Source organism: Rhopalosiphum maidis, chromosome 3 (genome assembly GCF_003676215.2).
Source record: "Rhopalosiphum maidis isolate BTI-1 chromosome 3, ASM367621v3, whole genome shotgun sequence".
NCBI lineage: Eukaryota > Metazoa > Arthropoda > Insecta > Hemiptera > Aphididae > Rhopalosiphum > Rhopalosiphum maidis.
Genome location: NC_040879.1, coordinates 51046082 through 51069019, shown reverse-complemented (window position 1 = coordinate 51069019; position 22938 = coordinate 51046082). Strand labels below are relative to the sequence as shown.

Genomic DNA, 22938 nt, shown 5'->3' with positions numbered 1-22938 from the left:
CCACTGCCACTAGCATTAAAATAATAATTATGATGATCACAATTGATAGATTTTGCAATATTATCTGTCAACTTTATGATAATTTAATTTTTCGTATTTTAGACCTTCTTGCGTTTCTAACTTAGTTATTTAATTTAATTATCTGTGCTTAGTTTTTTGCAGTTAGTTTTTAGTCACATTGCGATGGCGCAAGTTTTGAGATCAGAAATCTTATTTATTTTGATCAAATTTGACAAAAAGGGCTCAATTTTAGTTGTTGATGAAACGTGCAGACGGTTCAGATTCAGATCGTTTATTTGAATTGGTAATGACTAATAGACAATGTTTATTTTCAACTCAAACATTAAGTCGATTTGGAAAATAATTAATACCCAATGCCAATAGGTAAAATTGAGTTAGGTGGTGGTAAAATAAAAAAATTCTCAAATTTTAACTAAATAAAGGTATAATGGTATGACAACATAAAATTTAAAAATTAAACATAATTAAATATATTATTAAGTTTCTTTCAGAAGGTAAATTTAAGTATACGTAATTATAAATATTGTTTCATTGTTTTGTATTTTTAAAAATACATTTTTTTTAATTGCCAGCTTTTGTCATTTGAGTAATCTATTGAATGGTTCCTCTATGTATGTGTTGAATTGATTAATAAGTCCAAAGCAAAATTTTCCTGTCCAAAATGCAAACAGATAAAAGAAAAACAACACATTTTTAAATGGAAATAAGTTAATAAAAATAATAGTTTACATGTACTTATATTTGTACTTATGGACATACAGTATTTGATTTTTAATACTTTATTTTACTTTTTTGGAAAATTGAATATAAAAATTATTTATTTATGATTTAACCAAGTTCTACATTTTTTTTATTAAAAAAAAAATATATTTATATTAATAAATTGCTTATAATGATAACTTTTTTAATGCTTCTTTTTGGATTCCAAAGACAAATTTATAAAACAAAAACTTAACAGTATAAAATATGGTAAAAAATACCCTTGAAAATTGAAAATTATAAATATTTTTTTCAGGTATTAAGTTATTTAATATATTTTATTTGTCAATTACAAATATGAAGTATGATATTATGAAAAACAACATATAGCAAAAATTGATAGAATATAATATACTAAATGATAAGCATAAAAGCATAAAAATAAATATTCATTTAGCATCCAGCATTTGATAAAATTATTTTATCATTAAAATGGTAAAAACGTTGTGTTTTGATTACATTGATTGAAAAATTGGCTGTATCACTAAATCACCTTGTCATAGTTTTACTGTTTTAAATGGATACTGGATACATGATACATTATACAAAGCTAGTTAGTAATTATAAGTAATCAAAATATGAGTTTATAATTAATTACCTATTAATAATTATAACTAGACAGTGGCGTATCCAAGAGTAGGACTGAGAGGGGTGTAGCCCCCCTGAAATATCAAGAAAATTTAAAAATTGTTAATTTATTAGACTATAAGTCTATGAGAATCGCTACAAAAATCTTAGATTGTACTTTACAAAAATTGATCAGCCCTCCCCGAAAAAAAATCTTGGCTACGTTATTGTAACTAGATATTAATTTAGTATAGTTAAATTATACTTTAAAACATTTTGAACACAACAATAAAACAAATAATGATTACCTAATATTATTGATTAGAATATTATATAATCAGTAAGCATTGTTTCTACTATTTACAATTTAAAAAAAAAATGAATACTAAAATATTATTGTTTAAAAAAACAAATATTTAATATATTGTTAACAATTAGAAAAAAAAAACATTTAAATTCATCTTATTTAAGTTTTTAATTTTTATTTATAATATTGGTTGTAAGACATGTATTGTTACAAACTTATATTACATTTTAAATTTTCAATTAAAATTAAAATTTTAAACTAGATATGAGAGAATCTTAGTAATATTTTACAAACTCGTATTTTGATAATAATTTTAAAAAATCAAACCTGGTTTGGTTTCTGTTTGTATCTTTATGTCTCCTTCATTCTATACACATGTATGTATATATAATATACATAAATTGCACGTGATAGCAAATTTCAGCATGGTATACTTAAATTAGGAAAAAAGGCCTATGTGAAAACCTTTTTGAATCATATAATCAAAATTATTTTGATATTAAATATTTGTTTTATTAACTTTAAATATTCAAAAATTTTATTGAAGTGTACAGTAACTAATTTGAATAAAGCAAATGTTTAATGACTAAGTCATTGTAGGTACCTAAGACTGCAATTGTGACATCATTTGTTTCATTAAATTATATTCTCCTTATTGATATTGTAACGTTGAAATGAAATATTTTTATTTTAATAAAAAGTGATACTATTCAGCAAATTTAATAATTAACTTGTTTTAAAATCAAGTTGCATCTAACTACTAACTACACAAATATTGGCTCCAATTAATCTAGAATATTTGTTGCATACTAAAATTCTGCTTATTGATATTCTAAGATAATTTCATGCATGTACTAAGTACTAAGGATATTATTTCCTGATGATTTGAAGAATAAACATGTACTACAATTGTATTTAGAAAAATTGAGAATAATGAAAACTAAAAAAAATACTGTTAAATACTATATTGGATTTTAATATTTAGATATAGAATAACATCAGTTATAGGTGTTTACTGTATTTTTTTAGATAATCTAATTAATTTCAAAGAAGCATAAAATAATCAAGTCTGCCTAACTACCTTCCTGAAAAAACACTGTAACCTATCATTATTAAATAATATGTAAAAATGATTAAAAATGATTAAAATGATAAAAAATATTGTAAATGCTAATATATTGTAATTCTAATACTTCTTATGTAGTTAAATTAAATGCAGGGCAGCAACATCAATCATTAAAACTTAGATGATAAATCTTATGTATTTAGTTATAATAATTTAAAAAAGAAAATAATTATACCTATATTAATTATATTATAATATGAATATTATTACTATATCACTAAGTACTCATTTACATATATGTAAGCCCAATTTTAATATTAAATTTTATTACTTAGTAATATGCAAAATATTGACATTCTTTTGTAAATGGTTGATGTTGTTGCTAAATATTATGTAGTTATTACTATTAAATTGATATATCCAAGTTAATATATTATTAGTGCTACTTTTAAATGTTTCTATTGTTTTAAGTCTGGTGTTAATGGAGAATGTGTTCTGATGTTTTGAACACACGTTTATCATTACTCATATTTTGCATAGTTGCAAAACGAAAATTTTGATTAAACTGTATCATGCTTGTTTCAAAATCAACTAAAATCTAAAACTGAAATCCTATCTACTTCCAAAACACTCATTGAAATATGCTTCTAAATATTTGAAACAGCTCAAAATATTATAGTTTTTATTGATGTAATATAGCAGTATTAACGTCCACTGGCATAAAATATAAATACGAGTTATATATTATAATGGTTAAATTAGCCATTACAATACATAATCTACTTCACAGTGTCTTAAAAGGTAGAACTTATTTTTTTTATTATTTTAATAAAAATTAATTTATAATTTTATATTATACTTAAACAGATAATGATTTTTATACAAATTATAATTATTACTAAATTGTGTGTACCTGTATGACCTGTATGTATAATTTAAATTTATTCGACAAATTATTGTAAAATAATTTTTTTTCTGTACTTTCTATAAAGGGAATTCAAAATATTTTCAAATTATATTAATGGATATTATTATACATTTTAAAAGATTTTGTTTAAACGATCAATGCCTACAACAGTTATTAGAAGTTCTACACTTTGTATTTACCAAAATTACAAATAATAACATTATAAATAAATCAAATAATTATTTATCAATATACATAGATAGTAGTAGTACTATTGAAATATAGGTGTAATATTTTTTACATAACTATTGTAAGTAACTTGTAACTAAATCTCTTTCTACTCATATTTTACGTTATTTTAGAGACAATATCTTTCATTACTTTATTATTTATAGTGTTTAAATCAATGATGCCAGTATTTCAAAAGGAGAAAGCCGTATAGGAACTTTAAAATGATTGTATTTTCAACGAAAAGATGGTGTAAAAATTTAGCTCAAACCTCAACACTGATTTAAACGTTCAATCCAAACACATATACATATCATTTATTTTATTGTTTGTACTTATTACTTTATCACATAGTATTATACTTCAACTAATAATCACTTAAGAAATACAAAATGTTAATATTTAAAACAAGGTAAGCCCTAGACCACAATTATAGATTAGACTACTAGCGATTACCACAAATTAAGATTTTGTTTATTATACCAACAATCGAAAAAAGCATAGGTAGGATATAGGTATACAGATTATATAAAAATATAATTTATTCGATAAATAGATACCGCTGTCCGAATTGATATACGAGTGTGTAGGGTTTAGACATCAGGTGTTTATATTATTTCAAAAAATGTAGCACCATTTCTACCATTTACTTGTTTTAGTTATGATTGTTATGTCCCAATAATAAATACTCTATATAAACCTACAATAGATAATTACTGTTATTGAAGTAAGTAAATATTCATCAGTAAAATCATTAGTAAATTATTTAAAAAAATAAAATTTAAAAATATTGATCACAATTGATAGATTCATTATGGGCGTATTTATTATTATTGTACTAAATGGAAATAAATAAAGAAAAATTACTGGAAGTAGTTAGCCAAATCTGAATCAACTTCTGTAAACTTTTAATAATTTCATTTTTCGTATCTTGGAATTCCTTATTGCTTCTTTAACTTAAAGTTGTTTTATTTAATTATATGTTTTTAGTTTTTTTCATATTGCACGTTCCAATCTAGCAGTTTTTGCAATCAGGAATTCAATTTTATTTAATCAAGTTTCACAAAAAAAAACTTAATTTCAAACGACGAGAACAATTAATGAAAGATGAAGAATGGTGCAGATTCGGATCATTTTCTCAGAGTGGTAATGAACAACGTTTGTGCAGACGGTTCAGATTCAGATCGTTTATTTGAATTGGTAATGACTAATAGACAATGTTTATTTCCAACTCAAACATTAAGTGAATTTAGAAAATAATATTATGACCATAGGTAAAATTGTTTAAGTGAGTGTAAAAGAAAGGGGTGGTAAAATAAAAATATTTTCAAGTGTTAGCTACATAAAGGTGTAATGTTATGTCAGCATATAAATGTTAAAATATAATTAAATATATTATTTAATTTCGTTAAATATAGGTATACTGTGGATTTCTTTGTTTCATTGCTAATATATTAATGACGCGTGAAGGAAACTACGTCTTTGTTCAAATTCAGATTATTTTTAAAACCAATTTATATTATGTTATCTAGGTTATAATTTAATATCATGCTAGTGTTTAATAAATTACAAGTTCACTTACCTTTAGTCAAAATAATGATAACTACTTGTCCTAGTTTCAATTTTTATGTTTCAATAATAATTATTGTAATTGTAGCGCAAGCATTAATAAATTAAAAATAAATTAAAAAATTGTATTAGTTAACATTTTATTTAGTGATAGGTATGAACACAATACAATTTAGTAATCAACCATTTATTATTTACATGCAAAAGTTGATTTAATTTTTGTCTAAAAATTTAATTTTGCAACAGGCTGCGGACCGCGGGGCCCTGTGCCATTGCACAGCTTAAACCGCCTTCAAGTAGGTTCTGGTGACAATAGAAAGTTAAATTGACTATACAAACGTATGCATTGGTGTGTTGATTTTGAGTTGTTCATGTAACTCAAGAATATTGCTCTACTCCACTATACCTTTAAGTAGATAAACATATATGCCAACATTAATGTGGAACATTCTCAATGTCTCAAAAAATATAGAGGGAGATTCATAAAAAAGTAAATAAATGTTCTGCAGTATTTAACATTGATGCAAAACATTGATTCGAAATCACAAAACCTGATACACATTTCCAAAGAGACACACAATATATTATTAAAAAAAGATATTTGACAGACAAAAAAAAGAAAACTTTTAACCGCATACGCCAGTTTATCGAAGCAAAAGAGTATGGTGACGATAAAGTTCAGTTGTCTCTACAGACATGCATGGAGCTATATTGTTTTGAGTTGTTCGTGTAACTTAAGAATATCAGTTATAGTTATTACTATTATATTATTTTTTAAGTATGTATATTTTATGATTCTAATAAAACCATTTGGAGATAGACTATTGTCTACTATTGATTATTGCTGCTCTCATTTACTAAAAAACATTGAATTAAAATCAAAAATAATTAATTTAATTAATGACTATATATTGTATTTTCAGTTTTGGATAAAAAAAATATAAATTGAGAATAGAGGTGAAGTAGAATGTAGAATATTTAGTTTTAATCTTAATTTTTTTATGTAATTCAATGTCACCAATATAACAATCAATTAATGTATCAAAAAATTAAAATAGTATTAAAATCGAAAAATGTATAATATAAATATATTCAGAAGACAAATATAGCTACAAGTATATTTTTATTTTATTAAAATGTTCTACTACAATTTATAAGTAACATCTACAGAGCATATGAAACTATTTAGTATTAAATTAATAAAAAAAAATGAATATAATGATTAAAACTAAAACTACGTACAATGAAGATTAAATAGTATTTTATAATATTATTTAGATAGTAAAAGCATTTGACGTCTATTAAGCGATAAAAATTGAAAGAAAGTTTAAAATATTATTATAATAAAAATCGAGGAGAGTATAGGATGTATTACTGTTTTTCTTCTGGCTGTTTGCATTTTGGACAGAACCATTTTCCTTTGGGCTTAGTAGTCAATTTGACGCAAACAAAATGGAACCATTCGATGGTACACTAAAATGAAAAAAACCAGATAATTAAAAAAAATTATATTTTAGAAATACGGAACAATGAAACAATATTTATAATTAAAGTAGAACATACATAAACTTTTAATGGTTAAAAAATCAAATATATTTACTAATGTTAACTATTTAAAATTAACTTTATTAATATTAAATATATTTACTAATATTAATATTATTGTAAATGTTCATGACAAATTAGATAAAAGTGTAAACTTCATGTACATTAAAAAATAAATATAATATATAAATGTGTATTTAATATTTTTATATAGCTAAATGAACAACCCATGAAATTAAGTGGGATTTTGTATTAAATGTTTAAGAATTTTGAAGTATTTCATAAATATTTTATCATCGTTCATAAAAACAAAAATAGAAATGTCGTAATACTTTCACAAATCAATACCATGTGTAGGAAATGCAAACATTAGCTTTTGGGTGTATTAGATACAGACAAAATAAAAAACAAATCTTATATAGGTATGTATATTTCAGATCAATAGAATAGATAACTCAGATACCTGTCATCATGAATAATAATTAATAAAAATTACTATACTTACATCTGGGTTATCACACCCTATCATTTCCCCAAATGAGACTTGGTTACACAGACAAAACTTTGGTTCATTCGGATCAACAGGCATGTCGATTACTGCAGCCGGACGTACAACCCCTTTGCCAACCAGTGCACCGACCACTCCGCTTTTAGGGAAATTTTTAGGAACATTGACATCCGACTGTGCTTTTTGAGATGCAGCACTTGTTTTTTTTCCTCCTAAAAAATGTTGGTGATTTTAATTTATATTACAATAAATCTACTTAAACAACATACAAATTACGTCGTACACAAACCTTTATCTAATTGTTTCTTTTTAATGTCATTGTTCTCGGTCTTATTAGGTTTTTCTAAAAGAAACGCACATGAGGAAATTTCTTAGCACTATCATTAAAATATATTCTGCAGATCACTTACGTTTTTGTGAATCTTGCTCAATTGTTTTGGCGGCGTTAATGGCTTTAGCTTGGATGTTGGCTTCGTACCACATAAAATATGCATCCATATTTTTTATTTGTTCATCCACCTGAAATTTACAATCGAGTTGACTGATATTCTTAAGTTACACAAGCAGCTCAAAATCCACATACCACCGTGTATGTCTGTAGAGACAACTGAACTTTATCGTCACCATACTCTTTTGCTTTCACAAACTGACTTTTGATGCTGTTTAAAGATTTATTATTTTTGTCGGTCAAATATTTTTTGTTCATAAGGTAATCGTCGGTCTCTTTTGTTATGTTGCGTATCAGGTCTTGCGATTTTAAATCGATGCTTTGCAACAGACTGAGATTTTGCTGTATCTGGGTAGGAAGGTTGCTCAAATCTAAAATGTGATTTTGTTATTATTTCGTTGAAATGTAAAACCAAAAGTGTACTTACTGGCTAGAAACTTGTCCATGTCTAACGGTGAAGCCATTATTGAAATTGTATGATTTATAGTGTTTGGAGGATATAAAAATGAATAAAAGACACTTGCAATAAGAACAAACAGAGATATTGAATGTTTTCTGTCCGATCAACTTGTCGAGTACGAAATTAAACGCACAAATTGCTGTTGTCGATATTATGGTGTGCACGAGAATGTCGAGAATACGTCAATACGACAATACGAGATTTTGGTATGGCCGACTAGGGCGTATATTACAAAGATCAGTACTATATAGTATACCTATATATTTATCAGGCTTGACACTCGACGGTTGGTGGCACTGTATGAGTCAAAACAATTTTAAAGAGTTATAATGAAAAAATTGCATTCAAATCGTTAATTACTTGTACGCTATCCTCCCAGACGCGATCAAATTAAATTTTTTGTACGACAGAATTTTTAGCTAGACAATAACCAATAAAATTACTACTATAAACCGTTGCCATTTTACCAATCACATCGGATCGGCGGCGGAATCAAGTAAAACTAGGGGTTCTCCGTTATTTCGATGTTATTGATCTACACAATATGTGATATATATACGACACTGGGCGCGCCGTGCCGCCCAACACATCACGCAAGCGCGATCATTGCCGCAAACTCGAAAACCCCCGCCACCCCCTCTCCACAGACCGTAACAACTGCTTTTGACGATTGTGAATTGTCGAGGTATCTATGTATCCTATATATCTTATATTTTAATGGGGCTGAAGCATACCATGTTTTATGCATTGGTAGTTAGGGCGTGTTTCACATATTATTATATGTACATTTTGACTTTGTCAGTGTCGAGTGAGAATGTGAGAATGAACATAAACGTGTGTAATGTATTATCGCATTTTTCGCGACAAAATTTGATTTCTCATATTTACGACACCCAATAATCAAAACAAAACATAGGTACTTCATGAGGATTCTTCGAATATTATAATACTTTAAATATTCATTCATATAATGTCATAGTTTTGTCGTACCCACATTATAGAAAAAATAAAATGTAAATTAAAATGAGTTTGTTTTTCATACCTGTAGTTTTCGATTTTGACCGTTGCGAGATCCAAAGTTCAAAGTATTTTTTTGAGTTCAACCGCTAATGAACTAGTAGTTTTAAAATACGTGTTAACTTTTTAATGCTATGCAAAATACGTTTACGCTTTCGTGTTTTTATTAAAAAACGAAAATTATCAGTTATTATTGTAAACATAAAACTATAAAAGTTACAACAGCACAACACATCTTCTCCTATAATAAATTCGTTATGAAAATTTACGAAATAAGAAAAGATTCGTCGACAAGTATTGCAATTTCTTCGTTTTCAAATTTTGAGCACGTCCGAAATTCCAATATACAATTTTCTACTTTTATATCATCGTAAAACGAGATTGTGGCAGATTGGACAAGGCGATGTAGGTTTTTCTCATTCATTTTAATGTAGTCATCTGTATTAAGAGGGCTTCACACCCGCACGTGTTGTCTCTATCTTACAAGTACGCGACAAATTTACGAATTTACGCTTAGCAGATCACGTTTAGCTTTGTCAGTTTAAAAATTGGAGTGAATCCTACCTATTATGAAACTTGATGGTAAGAAAATTATCTATGTTTGTATGTTGGTTTTTTACAGTAGTTCAATTTTTTAACAAATTATGCGTTTATAACATAGCGTAAATTAAAAATGCCCATACCGCCATACCTCACTTAAAAACTTAATAATTGTTAAAAACCAACACACAAATATAGATAATCTTCTTACCATCAAGTTTCATAATAGGTCGGATTCACTCCAATTTTTAAACAAACGGAGCTAAACTTGATCTGCTGAGCGTAAATTTGTTATGATACGTACTTGTAAGATGGAGACAATCAGACGACACATGTGGGTGTTGAGGCCTCTTAAAAAGTGCTGTACAAACATTGAGTATTTCTACGAAAATATTGTAGATATTGATGCGGACGAACGGTATAACTATTATTACAATCTTCTACCTCTATCGCCGTCAGGATTATCGCTGTCACGTATTTTATGTTGTGCGATTAATCGCCTTGAACCATTAAACTTAGTAACAACCGAAATTACGACAAGTAGGTTTTTCAAATTTATTACTTATTAGCTAGTATATTATTATAATAAATTTAATAAATCAATCAATTACATTCAAACTATTACAAGCTCGTGTGACAATATTGTAAATAAACAAGTTCTATTATAGAAACAAAGATAGATAACCGCAGAAGATTAGCCCCCTTGCACTTTTAGATGCAATAAAATAAAAATACGTTGTTGTAATGAGTTACTGTTCACTAAAGTACCTATACCGATATTTAAAAATTGACACTATGTTATCGGTCCCGTTACAGTTGCCAGCGTAGAACGGAGCTTTTTAACGTTTGAAATCATATTTGAGGTATTCGACTGGATTGGCACACCTAAGTACCCACAAAGAAAAAATCCCGATTTATAATAAATATTATAATAAGTAAGTTATTTTTCAGCTTTGTATTATATACCAGTGTTCAATGTTAAAAATTGTGTTTGTGGGTAGTTGGTGGAGAGGTGGTGAAATACAAATTCTCAAGTGTTAGCTAAATTAAGGTATAATGTTATGTTAACATATAAATGTATAAATAATTAATGTTGGTATACATGCTGTACATCACTGTTCTCATGTTCGCAATTAATATAAATTCCAATAAATTCTTGAAAAAAAAATGAATAAGGAAGGGGTGGTAGTACGTCTAACTCGCTTAGCTATATTTAAAATTACTTATAACTATTTGTCTTAATTTCGATTTATATGTTTCAGAATTTGAAATTAAAAATTGATTTTATTGTTTGAAAAAAAGAATCATAAAAACTTAAACCGTTGAAAACTATAAAAACTGTATTTTTTTTTTCAAAACAGTTAATTGATTTCAAAACTATAATTGCTGTTCGATAAATCACTAAATCGAACATATACACATAAAATATATGGCTCTTTAAAACAATAGTATCTTGGCGTTTTGCTTGTTGTAACTTGTTGCTAGATTCATTCTTTCAAACAATCTTAACCAATATTATTGTTGTAGTGACAATGGGATACAAAGTACGAAAGTCAACATTTCTCTATCTCATCATCTTTAAACTAAATAAACTTACAAATAAAGGGTATTTTTTTAAAATTTACTGTGGCAACAACGGATTTCAGAAATAATTTTTTTTTTGATTATTGTCAAATGTAAATAAAATCTTCAAAAATGTTTTAAACACTTTTAGATTCAGTATCTTATTAATTATAAAAATAATAATCATAATAATAACAATTTAAATATTAACATACTCGTAGATATAGGATACTCAATTGAATTTACGCCCTGCAATTTAAAAGTGGTTACACAATAATTACCTGTTTGAATAAATATCCTGCTTGGACGACTGGAGAACGTGAAATAGAAAAATTCGCGTTTGTTTTTTTATCCGCTTGTGTAAACTGTTAGGGTGACTATGAGGCATTGTTTGGCCACAGCGTCCAATGGCAGTGTAGACCCAGATTGGTGTAAGATAATTTCATTGTCAAACGATCGTACCCTTAGGAATGCGTATTTACATGATTTGATTATTGTGAATGGGAAAGGATGATCAGCCTTGGTGGAAAAAATGGGCGGTACTCCTTTCGCCCAAAAATGACTTTCCTCTATTCGCCCATGTCCTCTTTTCAACAAAAAATAATTACATTCTTTTCGACCGTGGTTTCACATTTAACATTTTGGAAACACCGTCTCAAAATTAGTTTAGTAAAGCCATTTAGCATAACCCAGAAAGCACCACAAAGAGGCGGCTTCTATTATTTTCTAAAAATGTATTGTGTGTGTGTAAAAATACTTATTATTTAATGCAAATTATTTGTCATTAATTGTTATTTCATTGTTATGGAAAGAATGCAATTATTTTTAGGCGAAAAGAGAAAGGTCATTTTCGGGTGAAAGGAGTTGCGCCCGACAAAAAGATCAACGTTTTGCTCCTTCCTTCAATCCATAAACGTATCACATTAAAATTCGGAAATTTGAATGCCGTTTACTTAGATATAGCTAGACAATATTTTATTATCATTTTACATTTACATGTTGCTATTTATTTAATGATAACAGATTTTAATGATTTTGATTTTAAATGATTCTAATGTTTAAAATTAATCGATAATTGTTCTAAATTTAAACTCTTTATAAATAAACCTCGTTGTGTAGGTAATTAAATACTCATGTAATGTAAAAATAAAATGTATGATAAATAATAAAATAATACATAGGTACACATGTACCTTTTTATTCATTAATAATTAAAATAAAACAGTATACCTAATTGTTTTGACAGACATCAAACTAGAAGTACATTAAACCCTACATAGTTTTATAAGTAGGTTCCTTAGGAGCTAGGTCAGTTAATTTTGCTGAATCTGCTTTACAATAAAATTAATAATAATAGATACTAATTATGGTTTTGGCGTTGGGAAAATGATGTCCCTATCATTCAGTGCACTGAAATAGCTCTCCTTTGACTTCAATTGGTTGTCGGTAGCCGTATCATCCCGGTTGGGGTGGGGGAGTTTAAGCATAGTGCTAATAACCTCATCTTGTAAAAAATAGGACATAAATATGATGCCTCAGAATAATGGACTACTGAACTTAATACAAGATAATTGGAACTCAGCATTACGGTGTGGCACTTAGAGATACAGACTTAATTTAAACCTAGTGGATTTGGATCTTTGGTAAACGAGATGGAGAAATATAAAATTGGAATTTTCATACTAGAAGAATAAAAATAGACTGAAAATGGATCAATAAAAAAAAAAACTACTTATATTAGAGGAGGTTTTTATAGTGAAGAAATTAAATCTCAATGGTGTAAATTAGTAAAAGACTTCCAAAGAATGCTTTGAAAACTATTGTAATAAAATAATATTAATAATATTTCTTAACTTCGTAACTTACGTCCGTTTATATTTAAAAATAAAAAGTTATTGACAACTGTGCGAAAATTTTAGAGGTATTGCATTACTCAGTGTTCATTACAAAATGTTATCAGACTTTATTCTCAAACATTTTAATTCTGTATTTTTCATATTTAATGTCAATTATATACTTGAAACACACCAATAAAGTATTTCGGGGGGAGGGGGGGGGTGTTTGAACACCCAAAACACCCCCTTGTATTGCTATATTTTATCACCCCCCACACAAGGTTTCACCCTCATCGTTCAGTTACTGGTGTTACTACGTATAATCTTGTGTCTTCCTCTACAGATTGTGTGTTTGTTATCTTTGCGAATAAGAACCAGGTTGACACAATTTACACTGATTTTAGTAAAATATTTAATAGTTATAACTACTATACTATGTTATAACTAATAAAAATCCTTACAAATTGAGAGCTTTTACTGTCGTAGTTTAAGGCTTGGGTTAGGTAGGGCTTATCTGTCCAATCGAAAACAATTTATGAATATATTCCGTATCAAAACACAAATACTGAATTCGCTTTTTAGGAGACCACAGAATAATGAATATATTAAATTTTAATTCAATGAAAAATTATTGTACACAATCAAAACAATTCTGCGTAAAGACGATCTAATTTGATGGTAACATTAATTATTAAGTTACTTTAATAATAATATTAAAATTTTAACGAATGTTTGTATTTTAAATTCCAAACGAAATACTACGAATATACAGTCGAACTTGGTTAACTCGAAGTTGAAGGGACCGGGAAAAAAGTTCGAATTATCCAAATTAATTTTTTTTCTATTACTATGTATTTACTATAAATAAAGTAATTAACATTACATTTTTAAAGCAGCTAGGATTTGATGATTTTCCTATCATCAACAATGGCAATTTTTCTGACCCGTCCATGTTTGCTCCTGCGTTCTTTACTTTGTTTACCACCACTTCACCGTTCACCTTTAAAAGATAGTGTTTTGTCTGGGGTACACCTGTAAAATAAGACTGTTTCGTCTGACTAATGAGTAATGACCTTATTTTTTATATAGATAAATGAGGGAAATATCACAATTTTATAATAATAATAAAACCCAAACTTCGAGTTAACCACGAAAATATTCGAGTTAAACAAGATTTTTTTTAAATTGTTTAAATAGGAAATTCTAGGGACCGGATTAAAAGTTCGAGGTATCGACGATTTCGAGTTAAGGAAGTTCGTGATAACCAAGTTGGACTGTATAAATTTTACAATGATTTGTATTGTGTTTTGTTTCGTTAATTTTGCGTTCGAAAAACTTTTTCTGATAGAAAGTATATTGCGATCAATGATCATAAACTTCGAGGGAGATTTTTAGTAGTAACTATTAGGTAAATTATAAATATAGTTGATACTTTTTGAAATTCAATATTGGAAATTGTCAGTACTTTTTAAAATAGAAGGGACAAGAACATTTATTAAAATTGTAATATTAGTATGAAAATAATTATTTGGTACTCTTGGTTTTTGTTTTTCCTGGTACAAAAATTAATTAAAACACTTATTATTGTAAAATAAATACATAGGTAACTATCAAAAAAGACTTAGGTATATAAGATGCAAAGTATAAAATTAATATTCAAATAGTGTTTTGCATTAGCACTTCCTTTTGATAACAATAATAATTTCGTAAATATTTTATTTGTGTATGGACTTGGAATATTAAAGTAAAGATATTCTTATATTTTTATATTTAGAATATTCTACATTGTTTTCCTACCTACGTATTTTCGTAACTTTGTACAAGATATTTTGTTACTGTAAACACTGTAGGTACCTACAAAGGCTGAAATACTATTATTATGTTTAAATAATACTGTTGTTTAACAATACACTTCATTCACTGAATGTGATAGTTTATGCTTTCATATGGATCAATGTTTTTGGTTTAAAATAAAAATAGTTTCATTTTTTAAATAAACCATACAATAGTTATTAGGTACTCGTAAATAATATAATTGATATGTAATAAATGGATTTATATAAATGTAGTTTGTTATGCTATGTAAATATTTCTGTACTGTGATTAACAAAAAGTATTTCTATTTATTTGTGAATGGTTTCGGATAAGATCGTCGACTAAATAGAGAGAGAATCGTAGATAAAAGGGAATAAACGGAATACCCCTTCCAAGTAGTGCAGTATTTTTTCATAAACATTAACTAGAGGTCAGTCAAAAACTCTCCTTCGATTCATTCTTTCTAGTTTCGGTGTATAAACACGCTGCGGAAAACACCAGGTACCTATGCTTACGTGAGCAACGCCTTATAATATTCAATATATCAGTAACCGTTATAAGATGATTCTCGTAGCTGCAGTTATTTCAGTTTTTATTATTATTTGTATTTTAGATATTATTCAACCGCATAAATATCCTATAGGTAAGACTATATTATTTAATTTATTATTATTTGTATTTTAGATATTATTACACCGGGTAAATATCCGTTATGCAAGACTATTATTTAATTTATCATAACATTTAATATATTAATTGTACATACACAATACAATAGATTACGTAGGCATAGTTTTAAGTTATTATTCAGATTTTATTATACGTTATAATCATTTTATTTTTTAAATTTACATTTGTGTATAATAACTAGCTGTATTACCCGACGTTTGAGGTATCTGTAGCTTACGCGGAATCAATTACGAGAAAAAATAAATATTACATTTTTAATATTACCTATTAATAACGAATAAGCCACCAAAAAATAACTGGTTCGATTTATTATTTAAGCCTTCCACGAATCGTATCGTCAAAATATGTAAAATATTTTTCGATTTTATAGCCCTTCGACATTCAGTTTGCAGCTTTTTATGTATAATAACTGTTACTAATACCTGTGGCTTACTGGCTTTTATTCTAATACTCATACGGAATCCTTAATTAATATGTGCGCCAATTGGTCAAAATCTGCGAACTTGCATATTTGTCGTTTAAATATTACCCGACTAATGACAGTTATAGCTATAAACTGTAATATAGTATTATACCATTGTCTGTTATAATCGATCTATTTATCTATCATTTCCGTTATGCTCCAGTTGAAATATTCTCAATCATTTTTTGTCAATGTCGGTAGGATCAACTGTAGCCACCCTATATATCCTACAAACCCTCACCAAGTCTCAAGTAATATGTTGATACAACTTTTATATAATTCGATTTCAGTTTTAGCACACGACCAAATAAGAAACGAAAATATTCGTGTATTATATAGACAGATAAATCTGTATAAATATTATAACAGGCAGTTATGCGCCATGGGGAATCAATCGATACACGCGGTTGGTGCGATCTTTTTTTTACCAAATCGATTTGCCGCTAGTCCACGGGTGGTTTGTTGCGAACGATCAACGATGGCCGTTTGGTATTATTCAACTGTGAAACTACTGGTCCGAAATTGGTAGGTAGGTAGTGATCTATCCGTTAGCCACCATTTTGCAATTTTGCGCTCATCGGTGACCAGTGCCTCAGCAGTATACGACATGTGCAGCAGAGCTATTTGGGCGTTCGGCTTATAGTCGTATCAATTAATGATTAAATATGTAAATAATTTTCAACTATCAAGTATGATATTTTAATATAGTTAGGTACTTGTTACACGTATATTATATTAAACTACGCATTGTTTACAATTTCAATTTTGATTAATTTACAAAGTAAATTACTTATTGATATCAAATATAATTATTCTTGATATTCCACAAATATAATAAATAACATACATAAACAATGTGATATTTTAAAATATGTTAATTGGATTGAAATTAATTCGACAAAAGGTAACCTCGTAGTGTCCCTGAAAATTAGTAAGTGCATTAATACGTAGTATGTAGACATGTTATTCAAGGATAACTGGATGCAGTGTCTAAAGAGGCCTAACTTTCTAATCGTAATCATTTCTTATATCCGTTGCATATTACAACATAGGTTTCTATGTTAAACATGGTTTATAGGCACCAAAGTACCGTTAATCGTGTGGGCGCTACTCATTCAAAACCAAATTGAATAATAGTACTGTAATAGTAATGGATAGGTAGGTACTATAAACTTTCTCTTTGAATTCTTTAAATAATGAGATACAGAAATATTCAATAAGGTGTTATATTATTTACTTAAGAATTTTTCCCACGAAATCGTTTTACATCAAATACTGACATTGATTTATCGTTAAAGTCATATTTAACACATCCATGCGACAGAGTGAGTTCCCGGGTATTTTTATACTGTACTTGCAGCAGTTCGTAAATGAATAATAAATTATTTTTTAACTAAAATGGAAAAATATCGTTGACCCAGTCACCCAGAAGTTAATAAATATCACAATAAAGGTATTTATAAAATAAAAATGAAATTTTATATCGTTATCCTTTGTCGTTGCAATGTTGGACAGTGCATAGGTATCGTCTACCAACAAAACGTCGAGTGTCGTACGAATTTCGAAAGTACCTACCTAATGCACATGCGTGCATCACGAAGTTACGTTATTATTAATAATTGTTTTGGCTTTAACAGATTTTAGGGATACGGATTAAATTAGTCAATCACATATTATATATAAAAATGCAATTTTCACATTTTACATACTTTTGTGTCAAACAAAAATGTAGTGTTTGGTATGGTAGAATATTACTTTTAATGGCATTTATTCTCTTATAAAATAACTAAATTCGAAATATAATAAAATTTTATTATTTTATAGAATATATCTTTAAAGTGCATACTACAGCATATTTTCAGTTGTGAAACCAATGATTGTAAAATTAGTACATTTAAATTTCAACAAAAATATTTCATATAATTTTCTATTATACAAAATAAAACTTTGAAAAACCAAATCCAGTAAATATTAACAAAGACCTTATAAATATATATACTTTTATACTTTTATTTATTATGTGATTATTGTTTTAAAAAAATATGTTTTATTTTCAAATCAACGAATATTTTGAATTAACAATGGTTCATCGTTGATTTGCAATATTAAAGAAACAAAATACCTACTAATAACTATGAACCATAATCTGCTGAAAATAAGCAATTCAAATCTGATTTAAATTGAATGTATATTAGAACTATCAATGTTCTAATTTAATATGTGTAATTATTAATTAGATATTTTAAATTCTGAGCAGAGCAATGAACATATTGATTTTACAATAATATCTGATAGATTTTTATTTATGATTTTATATTTAAAATAACATATATGATGTATCGTGCATATTTTGGTAAATGACTGAATAAGTTCCTAATAATATTTTTAATATTTCATATTGTCGTATATTTTCTATAAATAACATGTTTTATGCTTTAAAAAATTAATTTTTTTAAGGACTTATTCAAAATATTACTGTTTTGTGACTTTGTGTTTGGTATTCTTTAGAAATGCTGACGTTTGCTAACACTTTTTAAGTATCTATATTTAGTCAAAACATTTATTTATTTTTAAATGATTTTAAAATATTATAAATGAGATATCATTTTATAAGTATAACATACTACATAAAAATAGTTTTGGATGAATTGATACGCGCGGTTATCGTACCTATGTACGCATTGCGTTCTGATTATGACGCACGCCGAACGTGTAAATAATAGGTAAATTATGAATAGATGCACTATTCAGATTTATTTTTACATAGTGACAATATTGAAGTCTTTTTAACTAGTATTTACATTTAAATATGAATTAGTTTAAATAATAATACATCATACTAATAATTGAAAATAAAACTTATTTTCTTATTATATCATACTATATATATATATTAGGTATACAAAACACAATAATATAGTATGTAGTATGTACCTATTATATTTTTTAACCCCTTTCATTCCACAGTTCCGTAATAAATTCACTATAGCAACTAATGCTTTATTATTTAAATGATGTAGTTATTCGAATAAAAATTTCTTGTTAACTATTTCTAACAATCGTCTATTCGTTAAGTTGCAAATCCGTTAAATGTACATTAGTATATAAATCACAGTCTCGTGTTCAAGGAATATCAAAAAAATAAAACTAATGAGAAAAACTTGTTCTTTTAAAACAATTGTAGCCGAAACAACGAATGTAACGAACTAAAAAATGCTATAATATTTATTATTTTTTTATATTGTGAAAAGTTATTTTATTATATATACACCGTGTCGTAAAAAAGTTATAAATATTATGTAGATCGGAATATTCATAATACAATAATATTAACTAGGTATTGTCTATTGTGACAAAAAGATAACGTCAAATTATATAATCAAAAACTCAATTATGTATTTACGTGTTACTATCGTCTGCCCATAAACCGATATAAGATTATTATCGTTCATTAAAATGGTCTATACAATGACGAGATTAAAAACATACTAGTAAGTGGGACAAGTAAATTGATATGCAAACCAATAATAAGAAAATACTAATTTTAAAGTTAACAGTAATAGGTAGGTTTACAAATTTAAAAAAAATACAAAATATTATTAACTAAAAAGTTTGTGAAGAAAGTGTTCAAGTAAATATAAATAAGTGGCCAAATTGGATTAAAAATCTTCCTAAAATTAAAATATTGATAGTTTTAACGTTAAAAATGTTTTTTTAGCACGTTTACAGACAAAAAATATTCTGATAGAAATTACTGTAAAAAGAGCATAAGAATTACTTAACTTTGGAATAAGAATTCGCGTCCTTGGTACAAAACTACCACAATTTAAAAACTTAGCATTGCTAAGATTCAATTTCATAGTTGATTCTGCTCAAAAATCATAACCTAAGTTTAAAGTTGAAATTCTTTTAGATATTCAGATAAATCAGATATAAAGAAAAAAATATGTATAAATTATTATATTTTCCGATAACTGATGATTACTGTTTACTGGTTAAATTAACGTATATACATTACCTACATATGAAATATGATATTGAATTATTAATAGTAATTCCCGAGTATATGCTATAGGTACTAGGTATATAATACATAATGCATATATTTTTAAATAATATCATTTATGTATATGTTGAATGTAAATTAAATTTAAATATTTCAATAAAAAATATATGTATATAGATACACTTTGTGTGTGTGTGTAAGTTGTAAATTTTTTTATGATGACCCGATACCAATTTTACAATTATTTATCAAATAATATCAAATTGTAATTAATAAATTGTATTGATCTATAAGTTACAACTAAATATAATATCATTAATACAAAATGACAAACAATAAAATTATTATTATTAAATGGATGAACTAAAACATATTTATACAGGACCAACAAGAATTCCATTGCTTGGTAGCTATTTAGAAGTTCAAAAGCTCAGGAATAAATTAGGATTCTATCACTTGGTTTGGGATCACTTGGCCAAAACTTACGGTCAAGTGTTTTCTGTTAAACTTGGTCGAATAGAAGCTGTGGTCGTTTCTGGATATGATGCAGTACGACAAGTATTATCCAAAGACGACTTTGATGGCCGTCCGGATGGATTTTTTTTCAGATACCGAGCTTTTAATAAGAGATTAGGTAAGTTTGCTAAAAAACCATATTTAAATATTTAACATTAATTCAAAAATAAAAAAATAGGCATAGTATTTGTGGATGGACCGACGTGGACTGAACAGAGAAAATTCTGCATGCAACATTTACGAAAAATGGGATTTGGTGGCGATTTGATGGAAAAAATCATAATCGAAGAAGTTAATGATCTCATGATAGATATAACAAAAAAATGTGAAGTATGTATATCAAATATCATTATATCAATACATTTTTTACAAATTAAAAATAATGAATTTAATTATTGTATTAATTTATTTTTAGAATGGTAAACCAATTGAAGTTCACGGTTTATTCGACGTATCAATTTTAAATGGTCTTTGGGCGATGTTGGCTGGTCGCAGATTTGCATTAAACGATTCTAGACTTGCAAGACTTATGGAATTAGTACATGTCAGTTTCAGAATGTTAGATATGTCAGGTGGAATATTAAATCAGATGCCATTCCTTCGGTTTTTGGCACCTAACTCTTCTGGATTCAAACACATCAAACAAATTTTAGTCGAATTTTATACGTTTTTAAAGGTAATTTTAAATTGATCAAACATTTTTTATTTTATTTATCGGTTTATATCCTACAGGAATCAATAGATGAACATAAATACGGGGAAAACGATCAGGAAGATTTTATACATGCATTTTTAATGAAAATTGAGAAGAATAAAAAAACTCCGGGTTCGTTTTCAGAACAACAGCTTCTTGTTATATTATTGGATCTATTTTTAGCTGGATCGGAAACTACAAGCAGTATGTTGTCATTTGTAATATTACTTTTACTCAAACACCAAGATGTACAAGATAAAGTACACGCAGAAATGGATGCGGTAATTGGAGATCGAGAAATTCATCTTGCCGATAAAAAAAAGTACAAAGCATAAGTAATTATTCTAATCACGTTTAAACATATATTGATAATTATATACACAGGTTGTGTTATCTTGAAGCTGTATTAATGGAAGTTCAGAGGCATAGTAACGTGGCACCGTTGGCAATAGCTCATAGAACTATTCGGAAAACCAGCCTACAAGAATACATAATACCAAAAGTATGATACCAAATTTAGTATATTCTACGTATAGTATAGAAATATATATTATAAATAATTATTGTAAAACCATTTGCCAGGATACATTAGTATTGGCGAGTATATGGAGCGTTCATATGGATAAGAACCATTGGGGTGATCCCGAAGTATTTCGACCGGAAAGATTTTTAGACAGTACCGGACAAATAGTAAATGACAGTTGGCTTATACCATTCGGTGTTGGTTAGTATAATATCATATATTTTATTAATAATAAGTCAATTATTTAACAGGTGGATTTGAATTTTCAAACTTTATAGGTAGACGAAGGTGCCTCGGTGAGGTACTGGCTAAAACTAATATGTTCATGTTCATTGCCAAATTAATTCAAAAATTTGAGATACGAATTCCACACGGAGTCTTATTACCAGATAAACATCAAGATGGCGTCACTATTTCCCCATCTCCGTTTTCTGCTATTTTTATACCTAGACGTTGATGAAGAGAATAAAATTAATTTTAAGAATTAAAATTTACAACATTCATTATGTGTTCATAAATATTATCTTAAAAAATAAATTTCCAATACTTAATACATGCAATTTATAGTTATAACTTATAATAACATATTACCTATGTATTCTTTTTTTTATTATTATTATTAGCATTAATAGTACAAATTAATTATAAAGGGAATTTTAACTAAAACATTAAATGTTTTAGTCATTTCTCATGTATACATTATAACAGAGGTCTATTGTTGTATAATAATACAGTACCGTATCGAGAGGGGGATTTTGGGTTTAAGCCTCCCCCCGAAAACAAATCCTGGGTACGAAACTGTAATAATGCATTTCTGTTTAAAAACAAATAAAATAATAATAAATGGCAATTTTTTTGATTTTAAGTGGTACAGACAACATAATATATTTA

At 27.2% G+C, this 22938-nt stretch overlaps 2 protein-coding genes across 2 annotated transcripts; one reads left to right on the top strand and one right to left on the bottom strand.

Moving 5' to 3' along the window:
* Positions 1–6674: 6674 nt before the first annotated feature.
* On the bottom strand, positions 6675–8563 carry LOC113557691 (inhibitor of growth protein 4-like). The gene is made up of 6 exons (XM_026963253.1): positions 8353–8563; positions 8061–8296; positions 7888–7996; positions 7767–7820; positions 7475–7689; positions 6675–6897 (listed from the first exon to the last, which is right to left on the bottom strand). Exons 1-6 carry the CDS (start codon positions 8387–8389, stop codon positions 6796–6798), a joined length of 753 nt encoding a protein of 250 aa, XP_026819054.1. The 5' UTR covers positions 8390–8563; the 3' UTR covers positions 6675–6795.
* A 7153-nt stretch (positions 8564–15716) lies between these two features.
* LOC113557424 (methyl farnesoate epoxidase-like) lies at positions 15717–22504 on the top strand. Its single transcript, XM_026962931.1, has 8 exons — positions 15717–15798; positions 20697–20948; positions 21009–21160; positions 21246–21506; positions 21563–21846; positions 21909–22026; positions 22107–22248; positions 22326–22504. Exons 1-8 carry the CDS (start codon positions 15717–15719, stop codon positions 22502–22504), a joined length of 1470 nt encoding a protein of 489 aa, XP_026818732.1.
* Positions 22505–22938: the final 434 nt, after the last annotated feature.